The sequence below is a fragment of the Thrips palmi genome, unplaced genomic scaffold (genome assembly GCF_012932325.1).
Source record: "Thrips palmi isolate BJ-2018 unplaced genomic scaffold, TpBJ-2018v1 HiC_scaffold_16, whole genome shotgun sequence".
In the NCBI taxonomy this organism is placed as follows: Eukaryota; Metazoa; Arthropoda; class Insecta; order Thysanoptera; family Thripidae; genus Thrips; species Thrips palmi.
This window is the reverse complement of record NW_023144625.1, coordinates 5517548-5532978: the sequence shown is the minus strand read 5'-3', so window position 1 is coordinate 5532978 and position 15431 is coordinate 5517548. Positions and strand designations below refer to the sequence as shown.

The 15431-nt window shown below is 44.9% G+C and overlaps 1 protein-coding gene across 8 annotated transcripts; it reads right to left on the bottom strand.

The window, feature by feature from the left end:
* Positions 1-280: 280 nt before the first annotated feature.
* On the bottom strand, positions 281-12221 carry LOC117642380 (kelch-like protein 24). Of its 8 annotated transcripts, none has more exons than XM_034380479.1 (6): positions 12192-12221; positions 9479-9588; positions 2883-3275; positions 1978-2295; positions 1235-1393; positions 281-542 (listed from the first exon to the last, which is right to left on the bottom strand). In XM_034380479.1, exons 2-6 carry the CDS (start codon positions 9497-9499, stop codon positions 405-407), a joined length of 1029 nt encoding a protein of 342 aa, XP_034236370.1. In that variant the 5' UTR covers positions 9500-9588; positions 12192-12221; the 3' UTR covers positions 281-404. The 8 variants fall into 8 exon arrangements, with proteins under 8 accessions (XP_034236370.1, XP_034236371.1, XP_034236372.1 ...); XM_034380480.1 differs by lacking the exon at positions 12192-12221 and adding an exon at positions 11971-11989; XM_034380481.1 differs by lacking the exon at positions 12192-12221 and adding an exon at positions 11701-11715.
* Positions 12222-15431: the final 3210 nt, after the last annotated feature.

Genomic DNA, 15431 nt, shown 5'->3' with positions numbered 1-15431 from the left:
GAGGAAGGCGCAAGTGAGAACGCGAAACAAATTTGGCAAAAGCATACAAAAAGCTTTAATTCGAAACAAAACATGATGAAACAAGACACTCTTCTACATGTCGAACAGACGAGAGAAACTTCCGTATTTCTTGTGCGCAAGCAAGAACGCACAACATAGTTGACTTGTATACAAGGAACATGCATTCGGAACAATACGGGAATACACACTATTATAAGTGTCGAACAAAAGAGACAAACTACCGTATTTCTTGTGTGCAAGCAAGAACGCACAACAAAAGTAAACAAAGAACTTCAATTCGAAACAATACGAGATGAGCTAACAGCAGTATCTGTCGAACAAAAGAGAGAAACTTCCGTCTTTCTTGACGGCAAATAACACCTCGCGTCGTTGTGGTTGCGACACTACTGGGCCGGCTTGCTCGAGGCTTGCTCGTAAAGCTGCTGGGCGGCCCGAATGAAGTCCACCAAGACGGGTCTGGTCTTCTGCAGGTCGCGCCACTGCGGTGTGATGGACAGTTGCTTCCAGCCACGCACCACGGCCTGCGGGGCGAAACAGAAGACGCATGGATTAGCACACTGCGAAACCAAGAGTGAAGAGCTTCGTTTGAGCATTGTGTCACATTCGTTTCGATGTGAATCGGCCATAAATTAGCTTATTATTCATATTCAAACGAATGTGACACAATGCTCAAACGAACGTGACATTTTGTCACGATCATTTCAACGTTATGTCACGTAGGAATGAGTACGCCGTACCAAAAATGTCCTGTCAATGCCGTTAATTTATTACCAATGTTTGCTGTTACGCAATTCACGGCGTTTGCTGTGAACTAGTTCACGGCGTTCACTGTGATCTCGGTCACAGTGTTCACTGTGATCTGGCCACAGTAAACGCCGTGAATTGGAGCCTGATTTGCAGTACTTCGGTGCTCAGCGGCGTCAAACTCACAGTGTTTACTGTGAACCGGATCACAGTGAACACCGCGAGCAAGATCACAGCGAATCGCGTGAGCAGATCACAGTAAACGCTGTGAATTGACCTACAGCGAAAACTGGTAATAAGTTAACGGCATTGACAGGACATTTTTTTTAAAGTGTATACCTATATACCTGTATATAACCTATAAGTTCATGGATTTGTAGCGGCCCGTCAAACAAAATGGCCCACGATTGATTCGTGACCCACAATTGATTTTTCACCGCCACTGCGAAGCCTGGTAGGCATGACTCACCTGCACGGCACACACTCGCAGGTCGCTCGAGATGACGGGGTTATCGGCGTGGCGCAGGAGTCCCAGCGCGGTGGGGCCGTCCATGCCCATCAGACGCCGCTCGCACTTGTCCTTGACGTGGGTCACCATGTAGTAGTCGGCGATCTCCAGCAGTTCCACCTGCAGCAGACACCACACTGTAGAAGTCACACCGAATAAATTTGTACCAAGCATCGCTTATCGCATTGAGGAGAAACCGAAAGACATTGTAAAATCTACGAGGAAATACCAAGTATTATGAAGAAGAATTCTTCGTTACACGAAAGCATTTCTCATAATACGATGCATGCCTTCATTTTCATCGTGGTCACGAAGCAGAAGCTTCGCAGACTTTATGAGGAGCTTACAATGAAACCAAACATCACTTATTTCTAATAGAATGAATTTTAAGCGAACAATGTTATGAAGTCAGTTTGAAAAGTACTTCAACTTTCAGTGCAGGAACCAAAGAAATACCGTATGCAACCACGCTTAACTTCCAGTGGACTTTTTATATGGTTAATTGTGCATAATTATGCATGCACAGATACATATGTGAGGTGTGTGTGTATCATTATGAATTATAGTTTACATTTAATGCATCTTCCAGCATAAAATGTACACACTGATGCAAAATGATATACACAACTCACGTACGTATCTGTTCACGCATAATTGTGCACAAAGAAAAAGTCCACACGAGTTTCGTGTGATGTTTCCCGTACCTCAAGCCCCGCCCAGTCGTCCGCCTGGCCCTGGTACATGAGCGTCAAGAACAGCTCCACGGCCTCCTTGGTGACGCCCGAGATCTTCACCTCGCATACCAGGTCGCCCGAGTCCCTCTTCTTCAGGGCCTTGGCCTCCTTGTAGTCGCCGGAGAACATCTTGAGGAACACGGGGCTGGTGGCCGCCAGCACGGCCCGGTGCGCGGGGAACTCGTGGCCGTCCAGAGTGAGGACCACGTCAGGCAAGTGTCCCTGAGCCCTTGTGTCGTTCAGTCCCCTCAGGATTTCGTGGCACGGCCGGGGGCTCAGTGAAAACACCTGTGAACGCCAAAACAATGGACGAGCCCTCCTAAGAAAACCATCCTTGATCGCGCGGGCGAGACCAACTCTGAACTCGCCAAGGCGCCGGCTAACGATCATAACTCGGTCGGGCGCTGGGAGACTGCCTCAACTTGATAGGTTTGTTATAGGAGTTGAGATGTGTTCCAGCGCCCGAGCTAGTACGTTGCGTTTGCCCGAAAATCTGCAAAGTATTCTAGTGTGTACAGATATTGGTTTGGGCTGTCAAACTTACTGTGCTATGATCAATTCATTGATAAGTAATTTCCAAAAATTCTGGTCAACACAAAGGCATTGAACCTAATTGACACGCGAAAACGGGTTCGAACGAATTGCAGTGACTGACTCTTAAAACAGATCCTTCCGATATGAATGAAGAAAGTCTTCAAGGAACTAAATGACAAGTTTTTGCTGTTTGAAATTTAAGCATGATGGCGAAATTTCCTGCTAATTTGTACTAATTTTACACCTACTCGAACTTACGTACGAAATCACGTAGAGATCAGGGGCATAAACGGCGGTGACAATTACGAGATGCTATTTCATAACTGTGGGCACAAACTTACCTCCACTTTCACCGTAACGAATCCCGTTGTATGGTGTGGCACGGATCCAGCCAGCCCATTGTCAGTCAGTGTGGTGACGATAGCTGGCTCCGGTGCAGGCCACTGAGTTTTGTCTGTGCTGAAACCACAACCACTGGACCTCCTGAATCTCACGAGACTCACACGGATCTCCAGCCAGAGACCGCTTTTCACTAGATCCTCCACATGAAAGTCGATGCAATAATATCCGTGCTCATCCATGGTTTGACAGTGGAACGCGAGACTCAAGGACACGCCCTCTGGGCTCATCATTTTGAAAGAGGGTAAGACGTTTCTGGCGCCCGTCGATATGTGAGAGATGCACGTGTAGAAGAGGGAATACTCCGCCGACGTGACAAGCCATTGAACTCCATCCTACCAAGGAAGAAAACAACACTGTTAGAAAATATGTTGTAAATTAACAGCACAAATGCTGTTAAGTTTGATAGCAACACGTCTTGTTACATTACAAGCATGTTGTAGCCCTCGGTGCTGTTTTCTGATAATTCGATTGAAATAAAACAACTTCTTTGGAGTCTTAGATGATGTCTTTGCAACATTTGTGTTGACCTCATCGTGCTATTGTTAAACAAGACCCTTGTAACCTGACAACAATATGAGTTTCAAGATGGCACCAAGTCTGTTTCTCAACAGAGAACCTGTAGTACAGTGACAACACAGCTGTTTTGAATTACGATTACATTATTGTTACTTGTGCCTCGACCACACGCCTCCAGCCTCCAGGGTTCAAGGGGCGCCTCTCACCCTGGCCGCTCAGCACGACCGGCTGCCAGCATGGGCCGGGCGCCCAGCAGACAGACCGGCTGGCCAGTCAGGGCCCGAGCACTACCCCGTCAACCCGCGCCAACAATCAACCCAGGAGATCCCCCTGCCGCCGGGGTGCACTACCCCCACATCAACGCTGACGACGAGCTCGCGGAGCGCGTGCACCACCCATCGCCATGCTGACCCGGAGCTGCCCCTTCACGGGGGCGAAGAAGACCGTCCCCCTGAACCGGTTGTGTCCCCGGAGACTCACACGCACGTCCTGGTGTCTGACACCCAGGGCGGATAGGTCTGCCGATGGCTAACGTCATACAGCTACTCACCGGCAGGCCGTTCTGTCTGTGGGATACAACACTAAGGGTCGAGTAGCCGCCGGGGGCCGGACGCTGTGGGCGTTCAGTCCCGGTCCGCCGGGGATGGGGTCGCTCTTAGTAAGGACGTACTGGTTTGCGCTCAGCAAGATTGGCGCGGCCAGGACGGGCCTGAATCGGCTAACGATCATACCTGGTCCAGCCTATCAAGTTCAAGAAGTACTTGACAAGGAATTTGTTATAAAACAAAAGTGTTGTTTCTGGATGGGTTTCCCGTTCAGACACAAAACAGTACTGTTGTCAGCATTACTGTAGGTGATTGTGTTGTCATATTGCAGTGAATTTTTTACAGTGCAAAATGATCCCGGGGAACAAATTTCGGAGCGAGTACACACTGTTAAAAAAGTTTTGAATTTTCATAGCAATTTTGATAATTTACACTGAGATTCCAAACGCTATGAGTATAGCACGTATGGTGCAATGCAGCTGGAATATCGCACCATACGTGCAATGCGATAGTCTTGCACCTTACGTGCAATACGTCCCGAAAATACCCTATGGGAATGAGGAGGCATTGCACTTTATGTGCAATGCTTTTGCACTTGCACTGCACCAATTGATGCCATACACTGGTAGCCAAGGAATGTGACGTCGCGTTCGTTTTCAGGTGAAAACGGCGATGTTACCGTGAAACGGGGTAACTTCGGACACTTTTGATAGGTTTTTTTTAAATTGTGAAAGTCGTGGTGCTGTCATGGACTTTAGGGTTAAAATTTTTCATCTACCAACCTTTAGCTTCGATTTGGCGCTTATTTCAAATATCTGCACCTCACATTGTTTACAGTGGAGGGTCCGAAGCAGTGTCCGAAATTACCCCGTGTTTTGGGGTAATTTCGGACACCCCTGGAAAAAACGACTTTTCGTTCTGATTTTCGTCCCAAAATGGATCACTGTCTCTAAAGTGCTAATATGATTATATGAGAAATTCGTAAGGGTTTAGATGCAAAGGTAAGGTAGGGGTGGTCATTCATACATAATTTGAAGGCATGTTTTTGCACTCATAAGTAGTTCGATTTCAGGAATAGTGGGTGGAACTAGTAGAGCCATTTAGAACGCTTCTATTTTTTAATCTTTGACCGATAAGCTTTCTTAGGCAACTCGGGCCATACTTTATTACGCGAAAGTGAATTTTAAATCTCCCTCTACAAGATTACAAACGATCACATACATGCATATGAAGGGCAAGTAGTCGTGTCTTATGTACGGTTAGGAAGATACAGGGGCTCAGTGGAAAGCTTTGCATTTCAATTGTACCGGCGAGCTGTGCAGCCATTCGCCAAGTCCAACTCTCATGTCACATGAAAGAAAATTAATCACAAAACAGTCGCTGACACTAACGTAGGATATAGACATAAAACTAAATATTTAAGATGTAGCTTTGCCCAATTTTTATGAAATTTGAAGTTTAGAAAGCAACCGCTGTAACAATTGGGGAATATCGTTGTTATTGGATTATCTTCAACTTTCAGAAGAGCTCTTCAGCTTACGCCACTCAAACCCTGCGAAATTGGAAGTGTTCAGGGCATACCAAATCTCCCTGACGTGACGTTTGTATGTCCGAAATTACCCCGTAAAGTAACATTTTTCAGTTTTGAGCCCATATAAACCATACTATTTGACCCAGGTGATTGAAAATTTGACACAGTATGCTCTTAACATGATCAAATCGAAAAACAATCACATCATGAACCGGCCATGAACAGTTTCGGCTTGCCAGTCAAAGTTTTAACGCATGAAGTTAATTTAGGTAAAAATGGTTAAATACAAAAACCACTCTTTCTCCTAAAGTTTGCCCCTGATTTGGCCTCCAGGTGATTCATCAGATGGTTTTAAGTGTGGCCGATGCGATGCGCGCAACGGGACAAGCCTCCAACTTGGCCGTTAGATGGGAGCGTCATCGCCATGCTTCCGGGCAGAGTTGTCCGAAATTACACCCAGTGTCCGAAATTACCCCGTTTCACGGTAGTTTGAGCGTGACAAACGGTGAAAATTTACAGTCAAACGAATGTGACATACCACACCGCTTTGTCACATAAGTTCGGGTGTGACACGCAATCAGCTGTCGAACTGTCACATTAAAACGAATGTGACACATGGTACAGGGTGGTCCGAAAAAACACTTTTTTCTCTGATCGGAAACGGTTACCTGGCAAAAGTGGCCACTTGACATCAGAAACACACCTGCAAAATTTTTTTCCGATCGGACGATATCTTCGGTTCCCACTTTGAGGGGGAAGTTTCGGATTTGTAGGTAAATTTGGGCCATTTGCAAAACGGACTCGGATGCGCTGCTAAAGCGTCCGGATGGTCACTCGGGAAGAAAAAGACACCTTTTGTACTTCAAACAGCATATCGAGCTTCATATGTGGCCCTACTACAATACCCAGGTACCAGAAGTACGGCCGAAATTTCGTGTTTTGAGTGAAATCCATACTTTTGCTTCCACAAGTTGTGTGTTCGTGGTGTGTGATGTTTCAGCACTCGGACACTCTCATTCCAGGAAGGTGACATCACGGTGAAACGAACGTGACAAAATGTCACGTTCGTTTGAGCGTTGTGTCACGTTCGTTTGATGAGAAAAAGCTGATTTATTACCAATTCACACCCAAACGAATGTGACAAAATGTTCAAATGAACGTAAAATTTTGTCACGTTCGTTTCAACGTGATGTCACGTTCCTCGAATCGAAGTGTCTGAGTGCTGAAACATCACACACCACGAACTCACAACTTCTGGAAGCAAAAGTGTTGATTTTACTCAAAACACGGAATTTCAGCTGAACTTCCAGTCCCTGGGTATTGTAGTAGGGCCACATATGAAGCTCGATATGCTGTTTGAAGTACAAAAGGTGTCTTTTTCTTCCCGAGTGACCATCCGGACGCATCAGCAGCGCATCCGAGTCTATTTTGCAAATGGCCCAATTTTACCTACAAATCCGAAACTTCCCCCTCAAAGTGGGAACCGAAGATATTGTCCGAGCAGAAAAAAATTTTGCAGGTGTTTTTTCTGATGTCAAGTGGCCACTTTTGCCAGGTACCCGTTTCCGATCAGAGAAAAAAGTGTTTTTTCGGACCACCCTAGTACACATGTCGTGTCACATCGAAACGAATGTGACACCCATGTACTGTCACATTCGTTTGAATGTGACATGCCCACTTTGTCACATTAAAACGAACGTGACACCCCTTAATCTGACAATCATGGCGTGTCACATTCAAACGAACGTGACAAAGTGGACATGTCACAATACACTCTAAAGAGAGTGTACTGAGTACACAGTTGAGTTTGTTGAGTAGCACAGCGGTAGTAAAAAGCGTGCACTACCAATCGAAGATCCCGGGTTCGAAACCCGCTGATCAAAAGAAGAATCGGTTCAAAAATGGCATAAGGCCGGATAGGTGTTCACATGCACTGTTAAAAATAGTCGTAAATTTACGACATTTTGTAAAACAATTATGTCGTTTTAAAACGACATATTTTGTTACGATTCAAGTCGTAAATATACGACTTGAGTCATAAACTTACGACATATTTGTCGCTAATTTTGATAGCAAGACGTTCCGTTTCAAAACGAATTAAGTCGTAAATTTACAACTTAATCGTAAGTTTACGAACGATCGTAATTTATCTATTGTTTATGTCGTGCAGTTATGACTTCAGTCGTACATTTACGAATCTTGTCGTAAATTTGTGTAATGAATCGTAAATGAACGACACAAATCGTAAATAAGCGAGCTAAATTGCAACTTTTCATCAACTTTTCGGGGATTTCAGATTTCAAAATATGTTATTGCGATTACGACATTGTCGTAGAGAAATGATTTTTTTTTGTCGTTCAGTTACGACCAAGTAGTTTCAGAACGATTTCTGTCGCTACCAAAATTAGCGACGTTTTTGTCGCTAATTTTCGACAAAATTTCTGACAGTGTGAACACCAAACACCAAGTTGTCCTTTTGCTAAACTGCCCTAAAATAACCTCGCAAACTGATATGAATTTTCATAACGTCATAAGAATTTTCATAACGTGATTGTAATGAGTCGCCAGACGGGAACAAAATTGTATCAGCGTCGGATGTGCTTAATGTGTTGGTTATTATCATGAAAGATCCACTTTCTTCATAATACGAAAATGTTTCTCAGGATTAAGGTACTTGATGCATGAAGCGGAAGAAGGAACTCAATTTTTATCATTTATCAGAAGAAACAAAAACCCTGTTTGCAGGGTAAACCTACTCCAATCGGATGAATGATGCAATTGCATTTTTGTCAAAAAAGCCTAAGAAATAACTGAAAATTTTCAAAAGCGTAGTATCACTCTGTAGTCGCTTTCAGTGTTTTAAATCTTTACGTTGGAATGGACTACGGAACCATGTTAACTTAGTTCTTCCAAACAAGGCGGAATATGGAGACAACTCAAGGTCTGCGTAGAGTCTATATTTCTCTGGTACATTTTTGGAGTAACCTCTTTTTTTCCAACTAGAGGTGGTGAGTTAAGTTGAGTTAGTTCTTTTTACATTAGTTTCAGAAAGACACAATTTGAGTTATCTCCTATTGCCATTTTGTGCAACAGAGCAGGGGGTGGCAACGCCCTGCATCTTTCTTGACGCCATGTTCGGCCACCCCTAGCACATTAGTTTACTTCGACGAGATCCAAAGTACTAAGTCCATTAGAGCCAAACTGTTTTGTTATTACGATAATATATGAATTGAGGAAGTGTTTAGGCCAGGTTTCAACTCAAAAACTCCAAAACTTTCCAAGATTAACGTTTTGAAAATATAAGTAGACACTTTTCTTGTAGCGATTTTAACAAAACCCAATTTTTCTCTTGTTTTCGCGATGCGGTTTCAAGGAGTGAATGGATCGTAAGTGTGCTCTCGTTTGATTATTACTTTAATATGACCTTTTAACTTGATACCGCACTCAAGTTTCATTCAATTCCTTTGCTGGGTTCAGAGAGTATCTCCTTGAAAAGAACCATGATTTAAGGGGGGGTCGAACATGGCGTCAACATACGTGTACAGCGTTGCCACCCCATGAACAGAGTCATGTGGACTTCAGTTGAGTTACCTCCATTTTCCTATGAAGTTTAGACCATAAAGGGGGTCAAGTTTAATTATATCCTTTTTTCAAGTGGATTATTTCCCTAAACTGTTAGGAGTTGGGTCAAACCATTTGGTGTAACGATGCAAACCATCCTGAGGCACAATAATAAGATAACAACTCAATTTGGAGATAAGTCGAATTTTTCCCTTCTTCCGCTTCCTGGATCAGGTATGTGTCGTTAAGTGCTGAGAAATAGACATGCATTATGAATGCACAGCATTTCTCAGTAAAAACTTGAGCGTGTACTTCAAAACGACAGGCCCTTCGTGGCGAATCCTGCGTAGCATTGTGAAGCTTGGACAAAAAGCGTACGTACCTCCTGATCCAGCATCATCATTTCCTTTACTGGAACCGGCGCTCAGGAACAGATGAACAGCGAAAATGGAACCGCAGACTCACGATGGTTGTCCACACGTCGCAGGGAGACTGCAGGGAATACACAAGCACATGGATGAGTACACTACTCCCGACGTCTCTCTGGCACGCACAGTAAATTGGAGGCAGAATCTGTAGTGGTCTGTGAGCCCCGAATCGCAGAAATCGACAGGAACATAGATCCGTGGCGATTTAGCATCAAAACCGCCAACGGCAAACCCATTCTGCACACAGCGACGGAATCCGCACACTCGCCACGGAATCCGACAACACTGCACCGTAATCGTCAATAGGGTACTTTCGTAGATCCTGAACCGAAAGCAAGCAGACGCCATATTGGCCGGAAACTAACCTCTCTTCGGATATGAAAGTACAGCCGAGCTGTATAAATGTTGCTCGGAAAACACATATGCACTGCAAATAAGTATCAAACGACTGTTAATGTTCAAGTGTGGCCTATAAGTTTGACTATCGTCTCTTTCCCAAGTCAAGTTTTGATCTACTTCCGTCAACATGGCGTTTCAGGATTTACGAAAGTACCCCCTTGCGATTCGCTCCACCTCGCGACTTCGAGGTGTTATAATATGGGAACTAAAGAGTGTACTCTAGAAACTGAAGAGAGTGCATGGCATGCTTTTCTAGGAGTCAACCACAAAGCCGACTCTTCCCAAGAGCATGCTTGCAAGCCGACTTTTCCCCAGGAGCATGCTTGGCAAGCAAGGAGAGTGCTTGCGATCATGCTCCTGGGAAGAGTGTCCTTGCCAAGCATGCTCCTGGGAAGAGTCGGCTTGCAAGCATGCTCCTGGGAAGAGTCGGCTTGCAAGCATGCTCTTGGGAAGAGTCGGCTTTGTGGTTGACTCCTAGGAAAAGCATGCCATGCACTCTCTTCAGTTTCTAGAGTAGAGTAAGAGAAATATTAGTTTGTAGACTTGTCAATGAAAGAAAAGGTAGGCACCCGCGTCAAAGTATTAAATAATGTCCTAAACAACAAAAGCGTCCGGACACTGTAAGGTTGGGTAGGCCAGCGAGACCGTAACCCCTTCGCAGTTACTGTGACTACCAAAGTCAGAATCATTTACTGGCGATTTCAGCGCCGAACCTTAACGGATTCTTTCTCCTTTAACTGGGTGATGCCCACTGCCCACGCCCACTGAGACGGCAAGTGATAAATCTATTCGCGAAGATACGGCCTCACCGATGGCTGGCGGGCTGATATCGTAACACGCGCTTGCATACAACGACGCTGCTTTCAGTTCGACGGAGAAGCTGGAAAACGGAAGAGGAACCGTAAACCACGGGTGAAAAATGCCCGTCCCACTCCACTTCCGTTTCAGCGCTTCTCCCTTCACAACACTAAATAAAGCAAAACAGTATGCGCAAAGTTACGCTTGAAGATATTAGCTTCACTGGTAAAACTAAAGCGTGACTTAATGCTCGAGTCGAGCACACTGTTACGCTCAAAAACGTTACGCTTGGATTTGAGAAAAGACTAGAACTTCACCCTTGCAGTTAGATGGGTGGAATCTAGGCGGATGAGCCAATTCAGCTTCGTTTCAAACGCAACACTGAGTAAGGCTTGAAAACGGAGGGTACTCTTTAGTTTTATGAGTGTTGAATTGAAGTGTAGCTGAACTCTAGGAATTCCCCCAGATTCCCCGGATGGGCTCGTTACGCTTGAAAACAGAAGAAAATGTTACGGCACAGAGTCCCGCAAAACCCCAACGTGCGACTTTGCACTCAGTCGCGCCAGTCGACGATACGTTTCTTGTCTACCTACGCTTCCTCGCGGCCACGCAGAGTTGAGCGGAATACACAAGTGCGAACGTCCAAGTGGAAGATGCCACCGCAGACCTTCCGGCAGCAGAGCTGACATATAGAACGGGCTGCCTGTCTGAACTGTATCCCAAACGGGGTCAGGATATCGTTCCTCTTCCAGTCTGGCACCAGGAAACGACGTAACCGATTCAGGAAGCTCAACGCCAGCGAAGAACCTAGCGATAACGATTTGAGTGTATCAGAGTGACGGATGGCCTCAGGACCAGTGTGTCGACACGTCTGCTACCAACGAGGGGTGCTACACCACACTGTGGGACAGTATTGAAGTCTAAACGTACAGAGAAAAGGGTATCTTAACCGCTACGATTACATGGCTGCCAACGATACCGAGTACACAATTCTTCAAAGGGCCACTTAACAGTGTGGTAAACGTCATATGCTTTGAACCGGAAGTATTGCCAAGTTGAACTTCATCATCAGAAAGTCAGAGGTTCCAACTTCTTGTGGCAGTGTACACTGCACACTTAAAACGTTACAAAGAACTGCTCGTTGTAATACAAAGAAATTGAACGAAGGCTTTGCAGCCTACGAAGAATAGTTTGCAATACGAAACCGCACGTAGCGTGCATTTCTCCTAGTCAAACTGTTTTTCCCTACTTCCTGGAATGTTCTTCCTGGCCAGAGCTCATGTGAAGATTTGCACCCGTATTACGGGAAATGATGTCTTCTTCACAACTCGACGCGTCCATAGAGAACAGTCCTAACTGCCGAGTAGATCCAAGCCAATCCTGATTGCAGAGCAGGTCCAAGACAATCCTAACTGTTATAGTGTCAATTCAACTATCCTAACTGCACATCAAGTGAAAAAAGGTCTTTACTCAAAGTCCGGGATGCCAACTCGCCGAGCAGCTTGTTACAAAGTTTCATTCTTTCTGAAATACGTGGACTTAAAATTTCAGGGACATAGAGATTCACTGATTTGCAGTGTAAGGCACCTCTGCAGTGAGGATAGTTCAAAACTGCACTGACAGTTCCGATTGTCTTGGATCTGCTTTGGCAGTTAGGATTGTCTTGAATCCAGTCTGACGGGATTATTCTAATCGGACGCGTCGAACTTACGCTACTGAAAATGGCAGGATAGGCCACTGGCACTGGCGTAGTTGCCTGAACGGGTTGGAGGTGGAAGTTATCTGCTCGCACCGGAATTGAGAAATGTGGAAAAACTGAAGGCATGTAATGTAAGCCTTTTGTACAGGGCTTGAACGAAGGCGTACACCGGTTTAGGTCCTTTGGAGAGGCGCGCAGAACTTGTCCGAATTTAGCCCTTCCAGAATTTAGCCCTTCCATAGGCAGTACGGGCATTCAACGAATAATACACTGGTGGAACTGCAGCGTAGTTTTAGGCTTCGTTCAAGCAGGAAGACTTTGGGCTTGAAGACAAGCGTAGAGAAGTAATTCTCCCATGCGTTAAGACAGGCAAAAAGTTAATTGTTTTCTTATCTAAGCAAGTTTATAGAATCATATAATTACTGTGTTTACAAGCACTCTCATTCCAGGAACGTGACATCGCGTTGAAACGAATATGTCAAAATGTCATGTTCGTAAGAGCATTGTGTCACATTCGTTAGGATATGAACAAGCTAATGTTTGACCGATTCACATCCAAACGAATGTGACACAACGCTCTAACGAGAGTGACATTTTTTCACATTCCCTGTGGCAACAAGGTACGGAAAATTCCGTTAATTTTCTTGCCAGGATTCTCCGTAGGGGCGTACAGTGTTCTCCGTAGGACCGCACAGCCGTCTCCGTAGGACCTGGAAGACTGTATAGTCCTACGGCGAACACTGTAAGGTCCTACAGAAATGACTGTACGGTCCTACGGAGAATACTGTAAGAGCCTATGGAGAATATTGATAAGGGAGCTACGGAGAATTACCACTAGCTGTTAAGAGAATTTTCCTTAGCTTTTTGCCACAGTGTTCGTTTCAACGTTATGTCAAGTTCCTGGAATGGGAGTGAGGGTGCTGATGACGAAAATAAAATCCATTTTGACCTCCGACCCAGGTTTGAATCCCAATTGGGCATAATTTAACCAAAATGTCTATCCCGAAGGTTACATTACATGACGTCTTGCGTTCGCGAGGGTATGTCAACCGACGTCATGCCGTTTGACCAGCGAACCTTGTCACTCGAAACGTTAAAAGGGGTGTGGAGACCCCCCGTTTAAATGTTAAAGCCGTACGCTGTTTCCACTCGCAATCACATCGATTTTGGTGCCAATATGTAGCAAAGCAGCCTGCCGGAGGCGGGCCAGCGCCGCAGGCCAGGGTAGGTGTATAACGCCAGGCGTGGATAGTCGGAACTGGAGCATCGCGAAGCCTGTTACAAGCCTCAGTCTGGCTAGACCGGCTCAAATTTCCCGAAGGTTCGAAATGTCGATGCGCGGAAACGGAATTCGGTTCCTTTTCGGATTCTAAGACTGAGAATTTTTTGGGATTTTTGAGGTTACCGGAAGTGGTCCCGCACGGCAGGGTAAGTTAGGCGCACTGCTAAATGATAGACTAGCAGTAAAGCGGCCCTAATATTCATTTTACGTACATATTCCATGAAACAAAAGTTGTCAGAAATGGTCAAAGTAATAAAAATATGAAATGTCTGATTTCAAAAACCTCAAAATTTGCAATCTGGGTGCATACCTGTAAGGGGTAACTGGCGTCTATTTTAGCTCGGAACCTCAAAATGAAGTGGATCAAGGCGGAAAACTGTTCGACAATCGATTTGGCCCTTCTGGTGGTGCTATTTTGAGTGCCCAATTTCCTTATGGTCTAACGGATTAAGGGGGCACACCAGTGAAAATCGACAAATTTTTCCCTTCTTTTTTATTTCATCTTATTTTTCTGCTTGTCATCCCGAGTCGAATGCCGCAAACCCCACCCCAAAATTCCGATTACTTAGGCTTGTGCACGTTTTTTGAAGCTGCTAAAAAGGTAATTATTTTTGCATATTTTAGAACAATTGTTAACGTTCAGGTTTTTCACCTCAACTTCAATTAAAAAAACCCTTGAACCACCCAAACGCAGTTGAAAAGAGGAACATTTTGGCGCAAACTGAACTAAAATACGTCAAAACACGTCAAATCTATGTTTCCACTTAAGGGCCTTTTCTCAAAACACCTTTTTTGTACCTTTGTGCCACTCTCACGGGCGCAAAAATTAAGATAATTGAATGCGGTTTGCGGCGAAATGTTCGTTAAAATTGCGTCTATGGTTTGAACCTCGGAAATGGCCGTCCCATAAATACGACGTGAGCTGCAGCCATGAAAGCGCGAAAAAATTGGTTGAAAAATTAGTTTCTATTTTTGCCTTCTGAAAAAACAAATTCAAAATCATTCTTTTTGCATGCCCGTGGTTCAGACCATAGCCACATGTGTCCTGTTGAGAAATTTTCAAATCCCGTGCTCGAGGCTCAATCCGGAGAGGCCTAATCGTGGCAGGAGTGAAGCAATGTCGCAGAAAAATGAGGTGCACTGGCGCTCCATCTTGCCATCGCCACCTTGCCCACCCATACTGATTTTCCTTTTCTTTGACATAATTTTGAGCCAAGATTAAAATATCAATAGAAAACATTGGTTACTTTTCTCAGAATGATCGTTTTTCGAAACTTCTGCATTTTCACTGGTGTGCCCCCTTAATTCGGGGCCTTTGATGAGCATTGTCTTGTTTGCGTCTGGGCGCCCGGATAGTGGCTAAGCTCGGGTTCTTTTCGTTTTACTCGGTGATTTCCGAAGATTCAATCCCTGTCATAGGCTGGAACGCGGTGATCCGGGGCACTGCGAGGAAAGTCTACATAAAATCGGGGGCAAGACTGTTAGTTTTTGAGTGTAGGATGGGAGGGTAACGTAATTGTCGTTTTATATTAAAGTTAGTATGCATCTATTGGTGCCATTCATCAATGAACTCAACACAGCTCTACCTGGGTGTAAGGTGTGAGCTCACAGTCAGGTACAGTCTGCCACATTTATATTTGAGACCGCCATATCAGTTCGTAAAGAGTAACGCACCAAGCGAGTTTATACGACGGTTGTTGATGAGAAGGGTTCGTCTAACGAAAAGCTT

Excerpts from the sequence above, each read along its gene's own strand:
- LOC117642380 (XM_034380479.1), bottom strand. The coding sequence starts at position 9,499 with ATGATGATGCTGGATCAGGAG. Across the intron at positions 3,276-9,478 it reads TGATGATGCTGGATCAGGAG|GATGGAGTTCAATGGCTTGT; the intron begins GTACGTACGCTT and ends CTTCCTTGGTAG. Across the intron at positions 1,394-1,977 it reads ACGACTGGGCGGGGCTTGAG|GTGGAACTGCTGGAGATCGC; the intron begins GTACGGGAAACA and ends TGTCTGCTGCAG.